The sequence below is a fragment of the Homarus americanus genome, unplaced genomic scaffold (genome assembly GCF_018991925.1).
Source record: "Homarus americanus isolate GMGI-L3 unplaced genomic scaffold, GMGI_Hamer_2.0 scaffold59495, whole genome shotgun sequence".
NCBI classification, from domain to species: Eukaryota; Metazoa; Arthropoda; class Malacostraca; order Decapoda; family Nephropidae; genus Homarus; species Homarus americanus.
In genome coordinates, this window is record NW_024732415.1 from 3,717,509 (window position 1) to 3,742,876 (window position 25,368).

General features: G+C 36.5%; 1 protein-coding gene across 14 annotated transcripts in view; it reads right to left on the minus strand.

Moving 5' to 3' along the window:
• Window positions 1–661: 661 nt before the first annotated feature.
• Window positions 662–25,368, minus strand: part of LOC121868611 (transmembrane protein 165-like) — a 47,093-nt gene continuing 22,386 nt past the window's right edge. For 4 of the 14 annotated variants that reach the window (XM_042369406.1, XM_042369411.1, XM_042369409.1 and 1 more), the window contains 4 exons: window positions 11,568–11,603; window positions 10,957–11,130; window positions 9,155–9,260; window positions 662–4,883 (listed from right to left, as the gene is read on the minus strand). In XM_042369406.1, coding sequence (XP_042225340.1) covers window positions 4,819–4,883; window positions 9,155–9,260; window positions 10,957–11,130; window positions 11,568–11,603 — 381 coding nt within the window. In that variant the 3' untranslated portion in view covers window positions 662–4,818. Of the gene's footprint in view, window positions 4,884–9,154; window positions 9,261–10,956; window positions 11,131–11,567; window positions 11,604–17,735; window positions 17,772–24,380; window positions 24,414–25,368 lie in introns of all 14 variants that reach the window. The other 10 variants (XM_042369401.1, XM_042369400.1, XM_042369403.1 and 7 more) reach the window with 4 other exon arrangements.

The window sequence follows — 25,368 nt, forward strand, 5'->3', positions numbered from 1 at the left end:
CGCTTATGGTTTGGGCTTCCTTTACGTATTATGGTGTTGATGAACTAGTAATCCTCCCTAAGAACCAGATGATGAATCAGTACAACTATCTTGAACTGCTCAGTGATTTCTTACCTGAATCATTTGATAAAGCTAAGGCAAGCCTTTTCATGCAGGACAGTGCCCCATGCCACACTGCTAAAAGTGTCATACAGTGGCTCAAAGACTGTGAGGTACCTTTCTTTAATGACTGGCCTGGCAGTAGCCCACATCTTAACCCAATAGAAAATTTGTGGTCCATTGTTAAGCGTCGTCTGCGCGACGCTGACACATCATCAATCCCGAAGCTAGAGGCAGCCATCAACGATACCTGGCTAACTTGCCACCTGACCTCTTGCAAAACCTTGCTGACAGTGTTCCTCGAAGGCTAAAAGACGGTCTGACGCACAGAGGAAACACTACAAAGTATTAATTGAAGTGGTAAGTGTTACTTGACTTTATTTATATAACATAATCGTAAATATCAATATTTTTTCAGCACACGAACTAACATTCCGTGCAAACTGTAGAGTATCATCCTTAAATTTATCTATCTTATGACTGATCTTTTAAACTTTTGAAAGCCAAGTAAAACATGTTATATTTTTTTTTCACCAAGAAGGAATAAAAAAAAAGGTTATAGTAAAAGTCTGGATCATGTATTCACTGATTGTTAATATATGTCTCGTGGTACCTTCATAAGGGACAATTTCTGTATACCAAATCATGCTGTTACTCATCAGTTGTGAGGTGCAACAACCAGAAGCACAAGACATGAGGCAAGCTGGCCACAGCAGTGTGACCAACTCCCATTTTTCATGTGCTGCTGCCTCGCATCACAATTTCTGATAAATTTGTTAGAAAATTGCAGCAGTACTAGATATACAACACATCTCTGACCTACAGTCGATTCTTTTACTTTTTTGCTTTAACACCTAACCCAGGCTAGTATGGAAATGGCGGCGGTGATGATGATGAGACACACTGTACGAGAATTTGGTCAAATATGGTGAGAATGAACACTACATTTACCAAACTGCTGCCCTTACGTTCTGAAATTTGCTAAAGCAAAATATAGTAACCAAAACAGCATGATAATTACACTAAGCCTCTTCCCTAATTGAATACATTCACTAACAACTTTTAAATTAACAAGTGAACAACTGAAGGCAGGCAGGGACCCCACACTAGTCATGTTGCATACCACATGAACAAATGGTTTGGAGGTGATGGTAGGATGTAGTCATGATGGTAGTGTGTTGTGGTGTGACGAGGAGGTATGGGTCCTGGTGGTGATGTGGTCATGATGGTAATGTGCTGTGGTATGATGGGGAGTTGTGGGTTCTGGTGGTGATGTGGTCATGTTGGTAGTGTGATGGTGAGGCATGGGTCCTGGTGGTGACATTGGTTTGTTGGTGGTTGTGAGTTGAAGACTTGTTTGGTGTGATGGTTTGATGTGGTCTTGATGGTAGTGTACTGGTAATTGTTTGTTGGAGATAAACATATTTATACTATAATCCTACATTACAATTCTGTACATAGCACAGTATTTATTATAAATGAATTTCATTTTAAAATACTGTACAAGAAGACTTCTAAAAGGAAGACATCTCAATTCATAGCAACTGCCATATAAGCCTTTTCAGAGATGCAGGATTACATGGCCAATAAGTGTAAACATTACTTTTTGGTGTGGAAGTACAAAATCACATATCAACAAGGGTTTACTGAAGTCAGCGAAGGGTAAGTGGCAGGTAGGTAAAAATATTGTATATAACAACATAATGAGAAGATGGGTTAAAGAAACAGCAGTATGAACAAAAGCCTGGAGAGCAAAGTGTTATGTTGATTTTAGTGATGGATATGTTGCTGATAGGTGATACTGTACTAGGTTGTGTCAAGTGAGAGGGGTAAACCAAACATATAACATAATGTCTTGTTATGGATGAAGAAAATAAAAAAGAACACAGTTGTTATAGCAGTAAGAGTGAATAACAGCTAATGAATGTGTGTTTTGCTCTTGATTCCAGCCATCCTGCATTATAACAGGAAAGGACCTAAAGGAAAGATGGTTTAACATAGTACACCACTGGTAATGAAAGGTGTTATTTAGGGATAGCTGGTTAATCCCCATGCCTAATGAAAAAATGTAGTGCTGCTAGCGATACCCGACCCTAGTGGGCACTTGTCCTAATAAATCCCAATCTCTGTGAGATCAAGCCTTAATGGGGCCCCAATCCAAATGGTTTAGTTTGGACCTATTCAAGACCGGGATCTGTTTCATCTACAATCTGGTGAAAGATTACTGGGTTAGAGTAATCTCTGCATTACAGACATTATACAAAAGATTTTAAATTATTTTGGTTCAGACAACTTACTTGCTGAAACCTGAGAATTTTCAGTCTTCTGGTGTGATTATTTCTATGGCAGGTAAACACTACCCTACACTAACATATATAAAATTAATCTTATATAACAACAGAATATGAAATTGTAAGAAAGAATACTGTTACTGAAGAATAAGGGCACTGAAAGGATACAATATTGCACAGTGAGTGGTTTACCAAATAACCTGTGTAGTACCAAGGTGGTTAGTCAGTTAACATGGAATTTTATATCCTATGGAGAAAGTACCCAAGTGGTATGGCTATAACTATGTAAGTGAAACACAGAACAAGTATAAAAACTCATCAGGTGATATGGCTACCCAAATTCATGGACATGGAATTGTATGAATGTGTGTGTGCGTAAGGTATATGGCAATAGGAAGAAGTGATTTTGGGCACGTATGATGTATGGCCATGGAGGAATATACAGGAATGTACCAACATTCTTGTGTTTGGAGGAAATGTTGAAAAACCTAACCTGATGAACTGTGGGAAACTTCCTACATGGTAGTATTGACTTTTAAACTCTATTAAAGGAAAGAGCTATATAAGCAAATAAATAAATAAAATTATCAGAAAATAATACTGTGATAATAATAGTAACAATAAAATTTAAAAAATACTTCTACCTGGCATCTATCTATATATCTTCCATGAGAATTTTCTTGTTGAACAAAAATATGCAAAACTTTCTTATTCAACAAATGTAAAGTACAATTCAAAGACTACGGAAATAAATTAAAAAGCTAGAACATCTGTTATCATCAGGAGTAATTCATTAATAATATTCATCTAAATAGTGATTATTGTGCAAAAATTATATAGAAACTGCCAAATTGAATTCCTGATGAGAGGTTAATACATGAACTACACCCATCTAGTGTGTGTCATTATTTACATTTCAATAAAAGATATTAAATCTTGTAAATAGTGTAAAATATCTTTTAATCATATCTATGCTGTACTGTACAGGCTTACAACCATATTAACAAATACAGTACCTGTATATGAAATCCAAGAAAGCATAAACTCCTATGTAGACTGATCCTCACATTCTTTTCACTGGCTGGAGTTTGAGAGTATTTACATTTTGTGATATATTTTAATAAATTATACTAATAAATTGAACCTAAAAACATTGGTATAAAAAATTCATCTACATAAAGCATACATCTTTTAATCTACTGTGTTATCTTCAGTACTATGGATCAGTGTCCATTACACTATTGTGGTGAACACAACGGCATGGCTAACGGCAATTACAAATTGCAACAAAACCACGAGAATTCACAAACACTTAACCTATTCTCACAGCTATTATGGGTAGAAACATACTCAAGATAAAAAAAATAAAGGTCAACAAGTGTAACAATATGTAAACAAATACCAAACCAATCATACTTATTAGCTACAATCTGCTAGTGTTATATCTTGTGTTCAGGTAGCATTCAAGTAACCAAAAGGTTATGTAAAATAACTTACTTCACCAAATTTTCAAAACCTTTCAGCATTAGAAAAAACAAATACATCTCATATACCTGTCACTACCTGTAGTTGGTTTTATCACCATTAAAAAATAAATATATACTGTATCTCACACAACAGTAATCAATGACCTTTATATTACTAAGCTCTTAAGCCACATTACCCTCTACCCCATCTTTACTGCAAGCCAAAACTGCAGTACATGTATACCACACCCAACGATGTATGAGCACAGTAAAGTCCTGCTTAGTGAGCAATGTGTAATAATGAAAAAGTGCTTGTAAAGTGAATTCTCATTAAATGGGAACCTTTTCCATAGGATCCCATGTTCAGAGCTGAAATATGTTCCAACCAAAAAAACTTTGTCCAAAACCCCAAAGAATTTCTACCCTAAATCCTAACCTAACACAATTTAAACATTTTGTTTGTACAATACAGTACTTACCAGGGCTAAAGATGACTGCTGCTTGTGTTGGCCTAACATTGCTGGTTGAACGCGATGATAAAGAAACACCGCCAAGTTGTCTAGGCTCACTGGCTAGCCAGGGTGGGTCAGCCTGCCACCTACCTCACCTCAAAGTATAAAAATTTAGTCCGAGCAGTAGCCTGGCTGGCTGCTCAACCAATGACAAAACATGACTAGCTCCAATCTTCAATTGATTCACTAGAAATTTTGTTTGTTAAATCAAATACAAGTTAATTCATTGAATTTTTCATACCCTGTAGCACAAAGTTTGGTAAACTGAACTCTCATTCATCGATTACTCGTTCAGTGAGGCCTTACTGTGCCACTGTTTTGGTGTGAGGTAAAGAAGAGGTTAAAGATTACACTATCACACACCGCAGACATTACAATTTTATAATCTATTATAGTCTATGAGAACAAATATCATACAACCTATGTGGCATGATTTGTGAGCATAATTCTTCAGGGACCTATTATTAGTGCAGACGCAGCAAATATCAGGAAGGTTATGCCACCTATGATGGTCACTGAAACAAAAGGAAAGAAATGTCATGAACCAACATTGGATACTTTTCTTCATCCAAGGACAAAGAAATAAGCATGATATAATCTAGACTATCAGAATATCATATACTGTACATTGAAAAGGAATATGTCTAGGACTGATTTCCTGATAAAAACTAAAATGATAATTTTTTTTCCCTTTCCAATTCACTGCTCTGACTTATTTTAAACAGCTGCTCCTCAACTTACGACGGAGTTAGGGACCCAAATCCAGGTCGTAAGTCAAATTGGTCGTAAGTCAAAACTGCTTAAATAATACATAGAAAATCTAAATTGGGAGTCTCTTTTTCTTCTTGGCACCACAAAACTTACTTTTAAGCTTGCCAGCTATTTTGAAGGGAATTACAAACAAAAATTTTAGCAGTACACAGCGCAATCACCAACGTCTGCACTCGAAAATATGTAATTTGAAAAATTTTTTGGTACGACTGAGGCAGTCGTATGTCCGGGTGGTCGTAAGTCGAGGAATAGCTGTATAGCAATGCTATCACGCTTTTGATTTCTCCACTGATAGGGTGGCCAATAAAGAAGTCTCCAGGCCTTCCTGTCATTTTCTTTACTTATGCTCCTTAATCCATCCCCTGCTCTCTCCTTAATGTATTGGGGGATTCCCAGTGTAAATACCAGATATGGAATTACTGTATCCTGAAATTCAGTGCCAGGGAGCTGCAATATTCTCTCAGAATCCTTTGGCTAGATTCCTTCTCCATATCCGGTATACAAATACTTTCTAATAGACAGGCTGATCTATGCACCGGAGAAACAACCTGTTCAGTGAGAGGTGTGACCAAGGATGCATGAGGATTGATGCCTGAAAATCAGTCTGGACAACCCAAATGCAAAGGTGAGATGTGCAGTAGAAGCTTGGAGGTGAAGAAAGAATGGAGAAGTATAATCCTTTCTACATATGACAGTGAAATATGGGCTTGGAGTACAACAGAATGCTTGAAAATTCAAGCTACAGAAAAAAGTTACCCAAGAAATAGTGGGGTGCCAGATATAGTATGAGCATTTATGATCACATTTTTAGGGAAAAAGTAGGAGGGTTGGCTTAGATATGAATAATACTTTCAAGAGGTTGAAATCTTTTCATCTTGGCATGAATTTCATATCTTAAAAACATGAAAAATATTATTGACCTTATTTTCGGGTCTTCCAAGCACCCAGGCAGCCCAATTTTTCCTAATTTATCCTAAAGTTCATCGCCAACATTTTATGGCTATTTTCCACACTTGCGAGTGTTAGCTCTGATTAACTGATGGTGGCTTTTCATGCAGCAGTCTCTTGCAGTCTCTCTTGTCAGGTTCTTAACTCTAATATCATTTCTTACAATCTCACCCAATGTCATTCTTGGCCCACCCCTGTGGCCATAGTGTTATATATTAACCACTTGTGTATGGGATCCACTCTCTGTTAAATAAATTGTCTGCTGTTAGCCAAATAAAATATTAAAAGTGGCATCCCCAGAGTGAAGGGGTTAAGTGGGTTTAGGGGAAATGTCCCCAATTCTTTTCTGACGTTTGAGTAAAAATTTGCTAATTTTACTGGGCTATTAATAAAACCTAATGTAAATCACAGTACAGTAGTAGAGGATGTTAAAAATATAGTCGAACAAAACATTTTGAGAGTTTTTGAAAGAAATATGAGGCTATGCAGGCCATAACTTAATTGCGCCAAAAAAGAAAAACACTAGAAAACGTGGTTAAAGTTTGGGAAAATGTAACTCACTACTGTAAATCTCTAACTAATTGTGGTAGTGCAATCATTCTTGTATCAAATTGAAGCTTACATACTCAGGATTATGTTGCCACAATCAGGTAATAACAATTTTGTTGTGATTATTAGTAATCATGGAGATTATCATATCCTTAGCAATTTAGAGGCATTAGATTCTGATGAAATTTTAGTACTGTACTGTATTTTGATATATGATACTTATGGACATCATAACTAATGATAATCAGTACAATACTGAAAATGTCCAAGATATTATTGTGATCACCATAATAATCACCTTAACTGCATTTTCTGGCAAAATTTTTTACATAAATGTTGGAAATAAAGATATGGTAATACAAACAAAGGGGGGAGGGGGGACCGGTGGTAGAGGCGGTACCGTTCTTGCCTCGCAAGCGAGATGTCACGGGTTCGATTCCCGGGCCGGTGGAAGTTGTTTGGACTTACTTCCTAGTCCCCATTAGTCCCTGTTCACCTAGCAGTAAAGTAGGTACCTGTTGTAAGTCAAAAGTTGCAAAATCATTTTCAGGGAGTTGTTGGAGCTTCCAATAACTTGATGACATAAACCACTGACTCTTCAGGCTTCTATGCCCTTGACTTCAGGCTTCTACGCCCTTAACTCATGAAACATAGAGGCAAGCATGAACTTAGCATGCTTCCCTGTTGGGCGCTGTAAACGCTTCTGCGCTTCACCTTACACAAGGATGTAGGGGAGTGCCCAATAAAAAAAAAGATTATTGCATGCAAAATAATGTACACACACAGAGGATCATGCGGTCATGCGATTCCCTACGTATCATTCACCTCCCGCTCCCATTGGAGTGTCTCAGCAGGCTGGGGAGAGGAGCGAGAGCACAGCCCACAATAGCACCGTGAACTTACAGCTGACAATCCCTTTACAGAATTGGGATTTTCGACACCTTCACACTCCCTCGGCCTTGGAATTGAGACCCAATAGATGTGTTATGACAGTGGGACATAACAAAAAAATTTTGGCCGGGGTGTTGCTTACAAAGTTATGGTCCGCATAGCTTCATATATCAAATGAAAAAATATGAATGTTAGAAATAATATATAAATAGGTAGACTTACAATGAATGAAGCTTTTTTATAATATTTTCAATTAAACAAATACAAAGTGAATGAAAAAAAAATATGAGTACATCATAAATGGTGTTAATCATCAATAAGCTTTGAGACTGACTTAAATGAAGATATTTGAGAATTTTTAACAAAACAAAAAGTAATCAAATGTAAATACAAAAACACATTAAAAATTATGTTAAATATCATGCCCTGGGCCCTAGTGATATCCACAGCTCATTCTACCCTTTTAGAACACCTAAGCATGCATGAATTTCAACCCCAAGGAAATTACATGCATTTACCGGTAACCCTTTTGTGGCAATTCATGCACTCTATAATTTCATTCTGGACAATTTTATTAAGCTTAGGGAAACCTCCAGCAGCCATAAGATTAAAATGAGTCTCCTAACTTAACCCAAAGATTTGGTCTTAAAAATGTGACCAAGACATGAGTACAGTACAGTCACAATCCATAGTCTCTTTACACCCCCCCCCCTTCCTGACTGGAGGGAAGGCAAAGCTGAGGTTGAAGAAAGGCCAGGCAAACAGACACACACTCAATTCACTAGTTTGGTGATGAGGCACAATATGATATGTTAGCAGGGTTATAATTATTTTATGAATATTAATGCTGTAAGTAATATGACAGCACAAAGCAGAGTGTATGCCCGCTCACCTGGCCTTTCTTTAACTATGGGTTTGCCTTCCCTCCAACCAGGAGGGAAAGGGTGTAAAGAAACTTTGGATTGTGACTGTACATAAGGTGTTTTATTAATTAATAACTTATACTGTTCATAATTATGTCATAAAAGCTAAATGAAAGGAATAATTATTACACCAAATCTGATAGAACTATATAAGGTATGTTATAAAATAATAATATGCCGCTAAGTGTGGTGACAAGCCCATTAATGAGAGGGCACTTTAGTCTAAAAATAGTTCATCAACATATTAGCCAAAATACTGAAATGCTGCACCAGGCCCACAGATGACTTAATCATGAGATGCATGGAAAATTTAGGATTTTCGAGCAAAAAGTTGAGGGTCAACTTATCAATGAGATTAACTTGTACACGTATAAAAACGGTGTCTGTAAAGTATTGTTCAGAATGTCCAAGAGCAGATGTGAACTGAAGAGTGATGGAGTGGATCATGTGAGATGGATGCTACAGGATATGATGGTCAAAATGATGTGTGGGAAAGGTGGAACAAAACATTACAAAGAGAACATGGAAAGGGATAAGAGGCACGGAGGAGGACAAGGAGGGGGAGGAAAGAAAAGGTAGGAGTAATAAGGCACACTTGAGGATTCTGTCGTAATATTCCCTCAGAGAGTAGTTCTATATGGGAGTAAGGCAACACGAAAGATATTATTAAAAAAATATATTATTTCAAACCTTCTTATTCTCACCTGTTCTGATAGATATTCTAGCAGCAATTATACGACCACCAACTACGGCAAGTCCTGTGCATAAGAAATGACCCAGCAGTCCACCAACAATTACACCACTTACATCCTGGAAAAACAATATTAATTATCATTGTTATTACCATTTAAGTATGATAATATCTTTTACACAAAATATTTCATGCCAGTATAAATAATTTATCTACCCTGGTTGAACTGTGGTGAAGAGATGAATCTTGTTTTTGTGGTGGCTCACACCATATGTGCATTTTTCACAAAAAAATGCAAGTTCTTAAAACTTACAGGTATATTTTCATATTTAAAAACAAATAAACAAACCCTGAAATCAAAGAAGCCTCAAAATCAGAATGTAACCAAATCAAACAATCTCCATTAAAAATAGCTAGTCAAACCAAGGGAATTAAGACAAGCAATGGGCAAACTAAGGGCAAAGACACAAGACTACATCTCTACCTACTCTTTGACTCAAGGAAGGAGAATAAAGCAGAAGAATAGTCATACAAACCTGAAGTGGAAGAGAAGTAAAAACCTACCATGACAAAATGAATTAATTATCAATGATGAAATCCTTCATTTGTTCAATCCATTCCTGCTTAACCGTCCTTTGGATTGTGTGTAATATGGTCAAGGTGGAGATAATTATCAATACAGTACTGCACACCTGCTCACTAATGGACAAATTCCCAGATATAAAAGTCGTGAAAATTTTTTTTTAATCAATCGCCCCATCACTGTCTTACCCTACTTCTTGACAAGGCCTCTACCCTGATATCAGTTGTCACAATAACATGTGCTGACCCAATTAATAAGAGACCTTTGCTTCAAGATGAAACTTCTCCCCAAAAACTTCCCAAAAGAAAGGGGCCCAGTGGAACTTTACTTCTTAGTACAATACCTTGTAAACAGATTATCCATATCAAGATTTTCTGCCCAAAATATCATTCCACATCATTGCTATGACTTGAGACATTTCAGCAGACCTGACCCTAAGAGGCGGTAGATTTAGGTAAGTAGAATATGGAATGTCTTGCAACTGGGGCTATTCCAATCTTCTATCAATGATTCCAATTTTATTATATGTAGTACTGAAGCATTCACATATAATTTTACTTCCTTCAATTCTTAATATAGGGGAGTAATAGCCAAGTGGATCATTTCCCAATGTCTCCTTGGTCAGAAAGTAAATCATTAGCTTATCTTCAAGCTGATGCTTGCACATGAGGAGTAGGTGGATTTTCAGGTAAACCAGTGTTAGGTTGACGAGGGATATCACAGATTATAATACTTATTATCTAATCTTCACCTAGGCTATCATGGCAAGCTTAATCTATTATAATTAGAGCAAGTCCTGTCATAAGGAAAAACAAACCTTTTGAACTAGGACACAGTCTGGAGGGAAAAAAAAATTTTCAGGGCAATTAATTGTAAAAAAAAAAAAAAACAGTAATTGTATAGGGCATGGCTAGGCAGAGAGATATTATAAGATGAAATTGCACAATTATGGAGTCTTGAATAAGGAAAAATGTTATAGGGAGGAAACTATGCATCAGCCATCCGACAAGACAGTTTGTGGATACAGTACAAAGAGACAAACATAACAGTACAAATTCTCATAATTACTAACATGTTGACATAAAATTGTTCATAAACATAAACTTAACCCCATAAGATCCTCCAAAGGAAAATTTGATAACATTAACACCCACAAATTTTAAATACAGTTCCACCAACATTGTTAATATATACAATACTATGGTACAGTTATAGTGTAATTATTTTCTTACTTCTCTTGCTGCCATGACAACAGTAGCAATCTGGGAACGATCACCCCATTCAGCTAAGAATGTCATAGTAAAGGCCTGAAGGAAGATGCGAGACTGCAATACAAACACACGTTTGCGTCCTCCTCGTCGCGACCCAGCTCCACTTTCTTCTAACGAGCGTCCTTCCCTTGGAAACTATAAAAAATATTGACATATGCCTGAACAAGGACTAGCTAAAGCAAAACAAATTAATTATCTAAGAAATACATAAAGATAAAATATTACAGTACTATATTGTCTCCTGTGAGTTTTTTCCATTATGGACACACTTAAAACCAGAAAACATAGTCATCAATACTTCCGTAACACAGTACAGGGTATTAAAATTCCTATCAACTTTTTAGTAAAGCATCTCTTTATCACCAGGACTAATTTGCATGTACACTTTCAAGATGCTTCTTGAAATAGTTTTGAGTTATGCTCTAATAAAAAACTAAAAAAAACTCAAGTCAACTTATGGAAAGACTGACTGACAATAAATTTCTATAATACCCACCAACTTCCAAAAGTTGGGAGTCATATGAAACTTGATTAGTCAGTGTTATAATCTTAAAACCTAACAGTACACTCACCATTACTTCACCATCCTTTGGAGATTCTTGTTTGAGCTAGGGGACAGAGCAGCATTATAGTACACCAATGTGATTTCTTAACTATACTGTATGTATATATATGAGTCACTTAAAACACCTACAGTTTTTAAGGCTAAATTCTATCTTTGTACATTTTATTAATATCATTTTCACCAATAATATTTTCAATTATACATGAAAATACTTCTCTACGGCAACAATAAAAAAGCAACTTAATGCTCGAGCCTGTGCACCAAGGTTGCTGATTATAGTACAGTAGTATGGAAGCCATGTCCTATGACTATCACAAAAGATATATAACACAATATCTGTAGAAGAAAGTGTGAGAATATTCATGTTTGTAACATTCCAACAGAGTTTGTTTCAAGGATATATTGCTCTCCTTTAAGTGTATCACATGCCATTATTAGCAAATGTCATAATTATACAGTTAAGGAAAAAACTTCTCATAGTCAAAGCATTGTGCAATTTCACAATAACATAACTGTTACTCGGTGACTCCTCATCTTGTCACTGATAAATCATTAAAAAAATTCCACATCATAAATACTGTCCGGCACTGTATACTGTACAGTACTACGATTAAGGAAACATGTACACAAATAAGATTCCGCAGAGAATAAATGATCTTTGGAAAGTGAAAATGGTGGACCAATCCTAAGATCCCATTTTATAACAGGAGTTGTGATCAAGAAACTCACACAGTATCACCAGTAAAATAAGGGCATGGGTTCCTAACCTAGGAATGAGTTACCCCAAAAGTGATACAGTACGTACAGTAATTTGGTCTTGTCCACGGGATAATGAGTGACAGAGAAAATTATAGCAAAAGTGACTATTTTCATACATAGGTCACAATATACAGTGAAACCTCTAATAATCCATTAGAGGGAGGTTTCACATCTAATGGACCTTTGATATAATGGATTTTCCTCTCCATATACAGTAATCTGTTTCATTGTACTGTACTTTAAAATATAATAATTACAATACAAATGAAATAAAACATGAGTATACTGTATCATTTAAGTATAAGTTGATTTTGGTGGTGTGGCAATAATGTATCAAAGGAAGTCATGCACACATTCATGCCAACAGGAGTACGCTGCATACTCCCTCTTATTCACAGGACTGATACAACAAGTACACTAAGTGCAATAATTAATAATAAGTTATATGGAGGAATGGGAGTGTGCTGTTTTTTATTACACGCAGTTCCCAGATTTACGGGGGTTCGGTTCGCCAAAAAAATATAAGTTACGAAGTCTCGTGATTTGATTTATGAACGAAAATCCCAAAATAAAATTTTCACCATTTTTGCAATTTATTTTTTTTAATTTCTGGTAGTACAACAGTAATGTGTGTGTATATCTCACCAATATGTCAAGGGTTTGAGTACTCGGTGGCCAGAACACATGTGGGAAGGGTGTTATCCTTTGTGACCCATCTAAAAATCACACCTTTCCTGGACTATGGTTTCCTCCTGTACTAACACCGCCCAAATGGCTAGTAAGCTGATAAGTGGCAGAGGGGAGTATAAAAAAAATATACTATTACAATTCTTTTTTACTACCAGTGTGCTTACTTATTTCACAAACTTATTTTATTATTCTATAACACTAACAACATTATTAACACTCACGCACCATCACTCAATATTTGCGTCCATTTTTAGTCTCGTTCAATTGGCACCGACGCCATTCTCGTGTCATTTAAAAGAAAAAATCACAAAAGACAGTACGCCGGTACACTCCTTGAACCATTCTCCCTTATGGTAATCCAACATTAATCAGATATATGGCAACCTCTCCTAGCATGAGACTTGAGCACTTCAATAGCCTCCCAGCAGTCAAGCAAGCATGTGCTGCACACTTTCCCTTTAATTTTTCTCATGTTGTCCCTCTCTCTCTCTTACTTGTCCTTCACTGTGCACTAATATTGCCTTCAAAACTGTTTGTAAAATATTTATTAGTTTTCAGAAATGTTTTTTTAGATTATATTTCAATTTCAACTGATTCAAGCTTGTAACCGTTGTCTGTATGTGAACTGCTGGGGGTGGATTTTTTTATTCTAAAATTGCTTACAGACAAACTGTACATGCTAGCAAAATTCTAAAACCACCATAACACACCATACCTAGATACTTATACTAACCAATGAAAAAAAAGTAATGGTTTAAACTAAAAAGAAAGTGAACATTTTTGGAAAATTTCCCAATTTTCCATTTTTCTCTTTACAGTATATCAGCCTTATTATTAATCCTATACAATTTCTGATTTCACCCATATAAAGCTTAAATTTTTTTTTTCACTTTTTGTTGAAGTACTGTATGACACTTACTGTATTTACAGTACCTGTTCTTGAACTTTTGTTGGATAAAATACAAGTTGTTTGTGTTGAAAACTACCTACTGTATATACTACTGTATAATGCTTAACCACATTATCAAAACTATTTCTTTTTTCTTATTTCCATTTTGTATTCTTTAATGTGAAATAGCAACCAATTTTAGGTACAATGTAGATGTTTAAAAAAATAAATAAATAAACCGGTTGCTGAAAAATAGCTCAGGTCACAACTAGCCGCGTGCATAGGAGTAGATGATGTTACAAATATGTCGGTTCGCAAGTGCTAAGTCTAAAAATAAGCTTTCAATGTGTCATCACTCTCATACAATCACCATATAACTTAAGCTAGGATTCCACATAAGCATTTGCAGTACCGGTATGCGTTTGCGTTAAATTGCCCTGAAAAATGGACACCCCGTTTCCATATGCATGCAGCTGTCTTTCTAGCTGGAACAGGAGAGGAAAGATGGTGCCTAATGCCTCGAAGCTACGACGCTATTTATATGAACAGGATGATTTGCTTTTAACCTCCAAATATGGAGCCTACAGTACAAGTACTCTGGTATAAGACCTGAGCTTGGATGAAGAAAAATACAAAAAATATTTTCGTCTGAGCAGACAACAGCTATCACATGTCCTTTTCATGGTTGAAGATTTGGTGAAACACTGCAGGAACAGAGAAGTCATTTGCCCAAGGCGGTGACTTGCAATATGTACAATATGTACAATATGCTTATAAATAGGAAATAATAGGTACCATAGATAAATATTATGTGACACAAATATTAGTATTCCAGTGAACCTGTTATTGAGACCACGAACCTTCATTTGAAAACAGTTGTGTCAAAAATGTATGGATCTCATATAATGATATCCAGTACTGTATAAAGGTTTTTTAAATGTACTATAGTGAACCCTCGATAACTTGGCACATATGGGGACCTGGCCTTGCCGAGTTATCCTAAATTCCGACCTATCGAGGCACTTCCTCCCTCCTTAATAAAATACAACAACAAAATTATTGATCCACATATGTGTACATGTAATTACTAAATGTAAAATAGTAATACTTACCAGCACTGCAGGCAAAGAATGAAGCATCACAGTAGGTGACACAGAGGCATGGTAGGTGATGCAGGTGGCCAGATATGCCGAGATTTTCCCAGACAATTTTATATAACTCGGCATTACCCGAGTTATACTATAATACATTCCCAGACCATATCCATGCCGAGTTATGTGAAATTCTGAGTTATCAAATGCCGAGTTATTGAGGGCTTACAAAAATAAGTTGGGATATATTCTGAGTGAAATCAACTTTTCAGTCTCCTCGACATAATTTTTTCCCTCGAGGCATTTTGCTGGGCGAGAAGTGCAAACAAAGGGATAGTGATGTCACTGTGGAATTTCCATATCCGTTTCCATGCAGTTGCATTTGAATCGCTACAAGGAGCAATTGGCATGTACTGAAAAAGCATAACGCTAATGCAACCGTGCCAATGGAAACAATGGTGTACATTTCAATGTGATCCATTTTTGGCGCTAACGCTACCGCGTGAATGGAATCCTAGCTTTACTCCATAAACTCACTGCAGACAAATACTCATCCTCGCCAACACAGTCACTCAGCCAATTACTAATCATTTACTCTCATGTAATACAGTACCTATGTGAAAAATTAAATATAAGAAACTTATTCTGTATTCTTTAATTTTCTCAGCTAATTTTGTACAATAAAGGTGCAAAGTTGAGAAATTTTGGAAAACTTTGTGAACAAAAGTTTGGAGATGTGGGTACTGTACTGTACTAAAGGAACACATGAGAGTACGAGTGTAGTGCCCACTGACTGACAGCAGCTTTCACATCATGTAAACAAAGCAACGGGAATTTTGTATGATACAATAACTCATCAGGGGTCGAGTGTGTGATTCATTTTTGTAGAGAACTTATCTCCAATTACAGAATGGGAATTAATGTAGAGTACTGTAAAAAAAAAATATTTCAGATACTGGCTTAGTGCTCTATACTGTTCACTTTGTTTTAAATCTCAGCCAGTTTCTTGTAAGGATATACTATGCAGAATAGTCATTACTGTACTGTACTATATTGTACTGCATGTTTATTATTGACCTATAAAATATGTTTTGTTGCATTTTAGACATTTTTTAGGAATGTATCTCAGCTTTTATAATGGGAGTCTATGGGAAAATGTGTCATTTTACAAAAAAAAATTCACTCAAGTGTTTTCAGGAACGGATCCCCTTCGTAAATTATGAAATGCCTGTATGTTCAAGGTACAGTACTGGGTGCTGAAAGTGAAAGGGGAGAGGTTAGCAAGATTACTGTGTTTGACTAAATCTGGCTAGCAAAGGCCAATGTTTGACTAAATCTGGCTGGTGTAGGCTAATGTTTGACTAAATTTGGCTGGAGTAGGCTAATGTTTGACTAAATCTGGCTGGGGTAGGCTTAATGTTTGACTAAATCTGGCTAGCACAGGCTAATGTTTGACTAAATCTGGCTGTAGGCTAATGTTTGACTAAATTTAGGCTAATGTTTGACTAAATCTGGCTGGGGTAGGCTAATGTTTGACTAAATCTGGCTGGGGTAGGCTAATGTTTGACTAAATCTGGCTGGGGTAGGCTAATGTTTGACTAAATCTGGCTGGGGTAGGCTAATGTTTGACTAAATCTGGCTGGGGTAGGCTAATGTTTGACTAAATCTGGCTGGTGTAGGCTAATGTTTGACTAAATTATGGTTGGTGTAGGCTAATGTTTGACTTAATCTGGCTGGTGTAGTCTAATTTATGACTAAAGCTGGCTGGTGTAAGCTGATGTATGACTAAAGTTGGCTGGTGTAGACACTTTATATCATCTGGTAATATCGAGGTGACAGTGAAAAATCTGTTTACCAGTGTCAACGTGACAATAATAAATCAGCTGTGAGGTGGTGTTGGTGCCCAAAATTTAGTGAAGGACTCATTCATATTTCCAAGAAGAGGCACATGTTATGAAGGGACCTTATAGAGGGTTGATGAGTTTTTGCCGCTAACTATAAACACACATGCTCCAGCTGCTTTTGTTGACAAGATGGGTGTCACCAGGACCAGCCAACTTTAATTCCCAAAAGGGAGGAGGGAGCAAAGTCAAGTTGCCCTTTCCTGACTTTCTTATAAAATGTAATCTCAAGACCAATCCACCATTTACACAATAACTATACACTTGAACTAAGCATCTCTACAGATGTAACAAGTTCAGTATACCAGTACATGAAATTTGGTTGGAAGAAACAAAACCATGTAGGGTGGGGACAGTGTGTGTGTCTGAGTACAAAATAATCATGAGAGAGAGAGAGAGAGATATAAATGAAACAGATAAGAGATAGAGAGAGGGTTGGCATGGATTGCAACTCAGACTTGTTGAGTAAAAGCACAAGTCTCCTTGAATCAATGCTGGGCTATAGAGGCCCCAAGATATTTATGTGGTTTATTTCTGTAGATTCTCAAAAATATGTGGTTATCTTAGGTTAAGTAGTACAGTGTACAGGGGGGGCTCAGAAGTTGCTCAACAAACCTACTGGTACAGGTACAGGTAGACTGTCAAATAGAGAATTGTTGAGTGACATCTTGGTCCCTCTTTATATCTATGTGATAGAAGGAGACAACAACAATATACATTTTCTCCCAACTCCTTTGCACGTACAGTACTGTACAGTATTTCAAATATAATTCAAGATAGTAAATATGACTTTTGTAAATGCACCAAAGACTTCATTACACTGTGACAAATAAGAGTTAACTCACCACAACTTCACTTTCATCTTTAGCATCCCGTTTGTGCTGAGGGTGAGCATCGAATAATTAATCTTAATTAAATTTCCTGAGTAAACACAAGAGTTCAGCACAGTATGTCAGATTTGATAATCTCAAAAATTATATAAAATATCAACAATAGAGAGTAATATAATAATCCTTCCCATCTTTCTTAAAAAGATGAGGCTAGCTAGCAGCTGGGAATTCAATGAGGAAATTCTAAGAACATTAAAGAAAAGTAGTTTTCTCTTCAGCTATTTACCTGAATTCCCTACAGTGCATTAGCATGGTGGTGCATACCACCTTCAATTTGCATGACACACTTGTACTTGAATCTTTTCCCCACAGGATTGAAAATCATATCAGTAGAAGGAATAGAAGGAATGGATATGTACAGTAGTGCCTCTTAAGATCAGACTTATTATGGCAGCATACAGACTGAGGTGTAGCAGATTCTCTGGTACTGTACAATACAGAGGCCAGGCCTTCTTCCCTACCCTGCATACCCCCTAAAATAAAAATCATCATACCTTTATCCTGCAAATGGAAAGGAAATCCTCCAAACATTATAAGATTCTTTTCTATTTATACTGAAGTAAAAAAAAAGTATTAATAAGACCATGTAAGTAACCTATACCATGCACTTGATATCGTAGATGAGAGAAACAGAGGTGTGTGAGTGATGTCAAAGACACTTGTAACTAGTGGTTATCAAGTTATACCATGCTCCAACATTGTGTGCATGCTCTCTCTCACACACACACACATGCAGTACACACAATGATAGAATAATAAATCTTCAATTACAGCATTTGTATCATTGGACTGTGCTGCAGACTATACAGTACTTATCCCCCGTTCTTAGAAATTGTCGCAAATGGTGAATTCGCAAATACAATACTGAATTTAATACCTTATAGAAAAAATAGGGTATGGTACCATGGCTACCAAGATTATCATTTTTGTCATAATATTTTTGGGTAAGAAATGATAAATGTTTCAGAGATGGTGTTGATGTTTATAAGGAGTGAGTTTTTGTAATACAAATTAATAAATCTTAACAAAAATAATTGTTTTCTCAATGACCATTTTCTTTAATATAGAGCAAGAAAGTAAAAATTACAATACGCTAATGTGGTTTAGAAATACGGTATACAAAATCTAATATAAAACTATAAAATAAGAAAAATAAAGAGCACAGGTGTGTATGTGTGGGAGGTTAACTTATGCATGGAGGCAGTGAGCTGAACTGCATCACCGTCTCACCCGCTTCCCTCCCCTGATGTGACGTCAAAGCATACATACAAACACCTACACACACACACACACACACGTCTTCAGAGTCACCTGGCTGACTACCTGGCTGAACTGTGTGGCATCACCCAGATGATGGTTTTGTGTGTGGAAGGAGCTATTTATTGTACATAAAATATGTGCTATTGTATTTTATAATATGTTATGTATCAGTTTCATTGTTTATCATAAAAATTTTTAAACAAAGCAGTTATAGCATGAATGAATGACTTCAGTTGTGTTTGGTTGGTTGAACCAAATTAGAATTTTTGCCGAACAGGACCAAAGGGGACAAAGTTTGGATACCGGGAAGATTCGGATACAGTGTACAGTAGTTGGAATTCAGACACTGTAAATTAAATAAAGTCTATGACATTATATTTACAGTAAAAGTAGAGACATTCTGCATACAGTGACCTGATATACAGTAAATGGGGATGTTACTGGGTCAGTAACGTGGGAATCAAATTTTACCAGGGGATGCCGAATATTAATTCTGGTGTCCTACATACTCTGTGGTGCATTGTACTGTATAGCACCTTATACCAAAAATATTGGGATCCTACAGCACCCTCCCTTCCCACATCCATGTACTGGGTGGAGTGAGAGGGGAAGGGCGGTGCGGCACACGAGAGAACTGACTAACAATGGAGTGTGTGCGAAAGATGCGCATCTGCCAACAGTCGGTCAAAAAATTTATAACAGCCTTGCAGATAGCTGAATTTCAATTGCAAATCTTGAATAATCGGTCATTAATAATTTTTCATGAATACAGTACAGTAAGTAAATTTGCAAATAAGGGGGATAAGTATACAGTACAGTACAGTATACTGTAAAATATTGAATATACTTGTACAATCCCTGTCATCTTTGATGCTTGACTGGGAACTGACAACCCTGTAGGGGTGAGGTGGCAGTGAAAACCATACTAAAATATAAATTACCGGTACCTTTAAAAGTTGCTTTTTTTTATTTCTATATTTAAAGGTCCTCTTATGCAGAGCCCAAGCAGATAGGGTCTAGAGGAACGGTTGTCCCAGGACCTGGAAACCTGAAGGGCCTATGAGACAAAGTCTCGTTACTACAGTGGACTTACTGCCTATGAAGATGGTAAAGAGTGAGGCAGTCATTTGATGAGTGCCGGGCCTGAAGTAGGTATGCTTGGGCTCTGCCCTTAAGTAAACATTCAATACAATTTTTGTACCTTACATGAGGTTACATCACAAAAAAGTAGCACAAGGTACAAATCACATACAAGATGTTAACATAATATTTATGTAATAAAAATGGTTATGCCACAAAACCCTGTACACAGGGGGAGGGAGGGGAGATTAATGACCGAGTTAGCAATATTCAGACAAAAAATGAATGAGCAGATACAGTACACAAAGGTTCTGAATAAACAGAGAAATAACCTGAACAATGACAATAACATTCCCTTTCTTTATCCTTTATTTTTGTTTAAGAACAAAGACGTGATGTACAGTTAAAATGAGCATTGTGCACACACCAACTGGACTGACATTGGGGCGTCAAATCATACAGTGGCTATATGAAAGCTGAAGATAATTAAGTCTTTATGAACTGGTGACCGAGTGATCTGTGGGAGTCAAAAAGTCTTTTCAGGTCGCATCAAATGAAAGCTTGTCACTAAATGACTGCTGTTGGCACAAAATGATCGGGCCAATATAACAACTGCTCAAACTGATCAGTACTGAAGGAAGACAACTGGCTTAGCCTACACCTCATCAAGTCATTTATCTGTTCACTTAAGCTGCCCAATATCTTGAAAATTAATCCCTGTGGCTACCATGTCTGAAAGTACCCTATAAACCTAGAACAAGCACTGTGTCTTGAGTGTGATATTACTTAAGTGTGAGAGAGAGTAGAAGAACTCTTTAGAAGACTTCCTATAATACCTAGAGCAAGTGTTCTGCGAGTCTCAAATCCATTTTTTCAAGGGTTTCTCATTATCCAATATAGAGAGAAACCAACTCTTATGTCTATTATCCCATTTACCCTTCAGGCATCTCCACACCACGTACCTGGTGAGACAGACAAGCATGTAGCCATTATTAACATGTGGGACAATTCTCCGGATTGTAGAGGATGCTTGAAAGCCCTTAAATTACAATACTGTAAACAGATGAGAGAAACACAAGAAAGCTATAATGTAACACACATAACTCACTCTGTGATCATAACAGAGTGAGAGATGAGTGGCACTGTTGACCTTGAGAGTAAGTGCAACCAAGATTGTTGGCAGAAGGCTACCCAATATTTTTATCACCAGCCCAGGAACAGTGCTCAAACATCTAAGAAACCCATGTAATCACTCTAAATAAAGGAACAAATTGATTTATCAAACATTATAAATTGCTTACTATTATGTCACATATTTGCAAGTATGACTGTTCTTTCTTTCCTTCTGTCCACTCAGTGGTTTAATTCATCACTCTTCCTTCCACCGTTGACACACCTACTTGCAGATATCTGAAATACACCATCGTCTCTACTCTATCTTCACTCAGGCCTAACATCTGTTACCCTGTCTCTAACTTTATCAGTAAGCACTCTTCACAATCACTATCAACTTTCTCGTAAACAACGCTGTTCCAAACTCATTGGGCCCCAATGAGTTTGGAAGTGAACAATCCTGTTGTCTCGCTAGGGTTGGTAAGCTTGACTGTGAGACATTTCCTACCTATTATGGCAGGCCTAATTTAGTTATTTCATTCAAAATATAAAATTAGTTTGTTGCAATATTATTGGTGAATAATAATATGTCTCATGAGCCTTTATCAAAAACCTTCATGAATGGTGTCATTTTGTTTCGCACAAGAATTGTAGATACTTTTTTTACTGAGTGTGCATGGCATGGGTGGCCTCCCAGGTTGTGTAGTGTGAGCTAAGTGGATGTGTAGTGGATATGATGTGGGTGTGTAATGGAGATGATGTGGCTGTCTAGTGGATATGACATGTTTTTAATCCTGTTTTCATTAAATAAATTTTTCAAAGTTTAATAAATAATTATCAAATGAAGAAAGCCGATACACAGCCGTCAATAAATGTCAACACGAACGGCGAGTCATCTGCTGATACTGTAGCCGTATCGTGTGTTGTGACTCAGTTAATAACAAGATGTTATGGATGGATGACAATGCATTGTATAAACATATTACTAATTATGAATTATGATGTAAATAAGAAATAATTACCAACAGTTAAGCATGTAAAACTAATGATTTGTTTATGAAAAAATGTAAGGTAATAAATACATGTACTGTACGTACTGTGAAACTTAACTTGAAGTTATAGTGAAGCGCAATTAGAATGAGACCGATGATGGATGCAACTTATTGATATTGACTACATATCCCACAGGTCCACAACATATCTGCTACACATCCACATCATCTCCACTTCACATCCACTTCATTTAAACTACACACCTACTGTATACAGTCATTGAAGTTTATATAATACAGTGAACCCTCATTTTACGCGGTTAATTCAACCCACGGCGGCCCGCGTAAAGTGAGAAACGCGTAAAGTGAACAACATAACATATGGGATTAATTGAAATAGAGACCGGGCCGACCCCCAAACTCCACTTTTTCAGACACAATACCTACGTTGTAGTAAAAATAACTTCTTAATTTTATGATGGTATGCACACACAATTAATAATTAAGAGAAATATAAATAATATTAGGTTTTTTAACACTTACATTAGTAAAAAAGATGGCTGGGCACACGGGGATGGGAGGTTGGTTCCGAGGCAGAGGGCAGATTATTGGCCCTCACCTGTATCACTTGTATCAATTGTAACACTATCCACCACAGAGGCGTGCAGGGCCTCTTTGTCAAACCCCTCAAAGTCCATATAAGTCCATATTCTCACTATCATTATCACTATCTCTGACTTGGGCCGGCTGTGGTGGGTGGCGGGTGAAGAACTCGGTAATGTTTTGATGACTGGGCGACCTTGTGCGCACCCTGCTCGCGCCGCTCTCCGCGTAAAGGGGTACACGCACCGCGGAAATTGAGCATTCCGGTTTCGGCAGGGTACCGCGTAAACGTGGAAACGCGTAATGTGGGACCGTGTAAAGCGAGGGTTGACTGTACTGTAATTAGTTTTATTATTTTGTATGCAGTAGGGGGAAGTAGCAAAGTTACTCCAATTATATATATTTTTTATTTATTATTATTTATTTATTTTTGTATTTTTTTTATGGGGGGGGGGGGCATAAATTTGATTACCACCAAACCATACACGCTATGTGAAAACCAAAAGCACCAATCTCTTAAAAATAATGTTAACTACACATTATCATTTTAAAATATGAATATTATAAAATTTATTGTTATGTGTAGAAAACCTTTTTATTTAAAGAGATTGGTGTTTTTGTAGCACAAGTACAAAAAAAATTTACTTTTCGCTAATTTTTTCCAATTTTTAATAAGTTACAGTACAATAAAAGTATTAGTCATGGCAAAAAATCAGATTGCACCATTGAAAACCTCATAATTTTTGCATCCCGCGGGTATTTTTTTACTTATATGAAAGCCCAAGAAATTCTGAAGCCAATTGGTGTCAAATTGATGCAAAAATAACAGCTTCTTAGTCTGAAAAAAACAAAAACATGAGGAGTTTCTCCGTGCACAAAGGTCACAAAGAACAAGGCAGTAGGAACGAAAACCAAAATTTCCTTTACACAAGAGGACAAAGTAATCAATATTTTTATTATTAATACTGTACAGCAAATTATTTTATTATTTCTATTTTATTATTATTAGAGTATTATGACTGACTACAGTACGAGATATTTGGAGAGGGGTTTGGTAGAGGGTTCGATATACTGTATCGCAAATTCGTTCGGTAACGAGAGATAAAACTGGAATCTGAGGAGTGGTTCAGTATAGCGTATAGCGAATTTCAGTATAGAGAGGTAATACTGTACCTACAGGGTAAGAAGGAATCAATGTGTACAGGTGCCACATTTAAACAACTTATATACTTGTATTAGTACTGTATAAGTGTCAACACTAACGTATAAACTTGCCACTAGTTCAATTCCTTCTTTAAAATCCCATTTGTACTAAAGAGATGAATTGGAGAAATTAAAAAAATATAAATAAACGGCATTTTGACTAATCAGTATAAATTAAGAGATACAAAGCATTACAGCTTATTAGTAGTAATGTGTATCTTAGGTAAATTCTTCACATTCATTGTAAATACCACTCAGAAGTTAAGATGCTCCAAAAGACCTTGAAAAACCTTAATACTATACCAGTTATCTCATTATATTTAAATTAAATTAATGAAAATAGACTCACCGCTACTTCACCTTCTTTAGAATCCTGCTTGCACTGAGAAAATGACCAGTGAAAACTATTTCAGACACAAAATTAGTTTAAATTATGGTATCTTAATTTATATTACTGTATTGCAAAGCTAAATCTAAAAAATTATGAGTCAAGGGGTAAAAGTTTAATGACAGTCATAAATTTACATATGTTTTGGACCTGGAGAGTCTTATTGGAAATTGCAAATATAATACTGGAATTTAAATCCCACCACATCAACCTAAAATGTTTCATATTTCATAGTTGTGAAAGGGGTCCCATAGGCTTGGCAGCCTGCTAGGAGCAGTGCAGATTGTATACTTTGCCTTCAAAAATATAAGGAATAAATGTTAAGTTAGGTACCAATTCACAGCTGTGTGAGCAGTGGGTGCTCTGGGTGCAACCCACTGATTTTTAGGATATGAAACAGGAGCTGTATCTTATTGGACACTGCATCCTGTTTTCATAGCAACAATGTGTGCAAAATCTCTCCAAATACTAATCACCAAACACCTGAATTGGTTAGCTTTCAATGATCAAGTTAAGACCAGTAACATATACTGTACACACTACAGTACTGAACATTATATTTGTGGGAGTCTTGCTGGCATACTGTACAGATCAAGTGACTTGTGCATATGTAAACAAAGATAATCTGCTATACGAGGTCATGAACCATGGGAAAAATTGTACTATGTTTGAAGTGTGACTTGACCCACAAAAAGTCACAAAATAGGGTTATTACCAGTTAAGGTCCAAAATATCACAGAATGGATAAATGTGGATACTTTTCACTGGAATTTACTCAATTTTATATGAATTTCCATACCTCTTCCTTGGCTTCACAAACTATACCTGGGCCACAAGCATCAGTCAACAACAACTCCTCTATGACTCAAAATAAATGAAAAGCCCTTGAATGTTAATGAGATCAAACACAAAGAGTGGAAGGGTATTTTTTTCTTTCCTTCTATTTTCT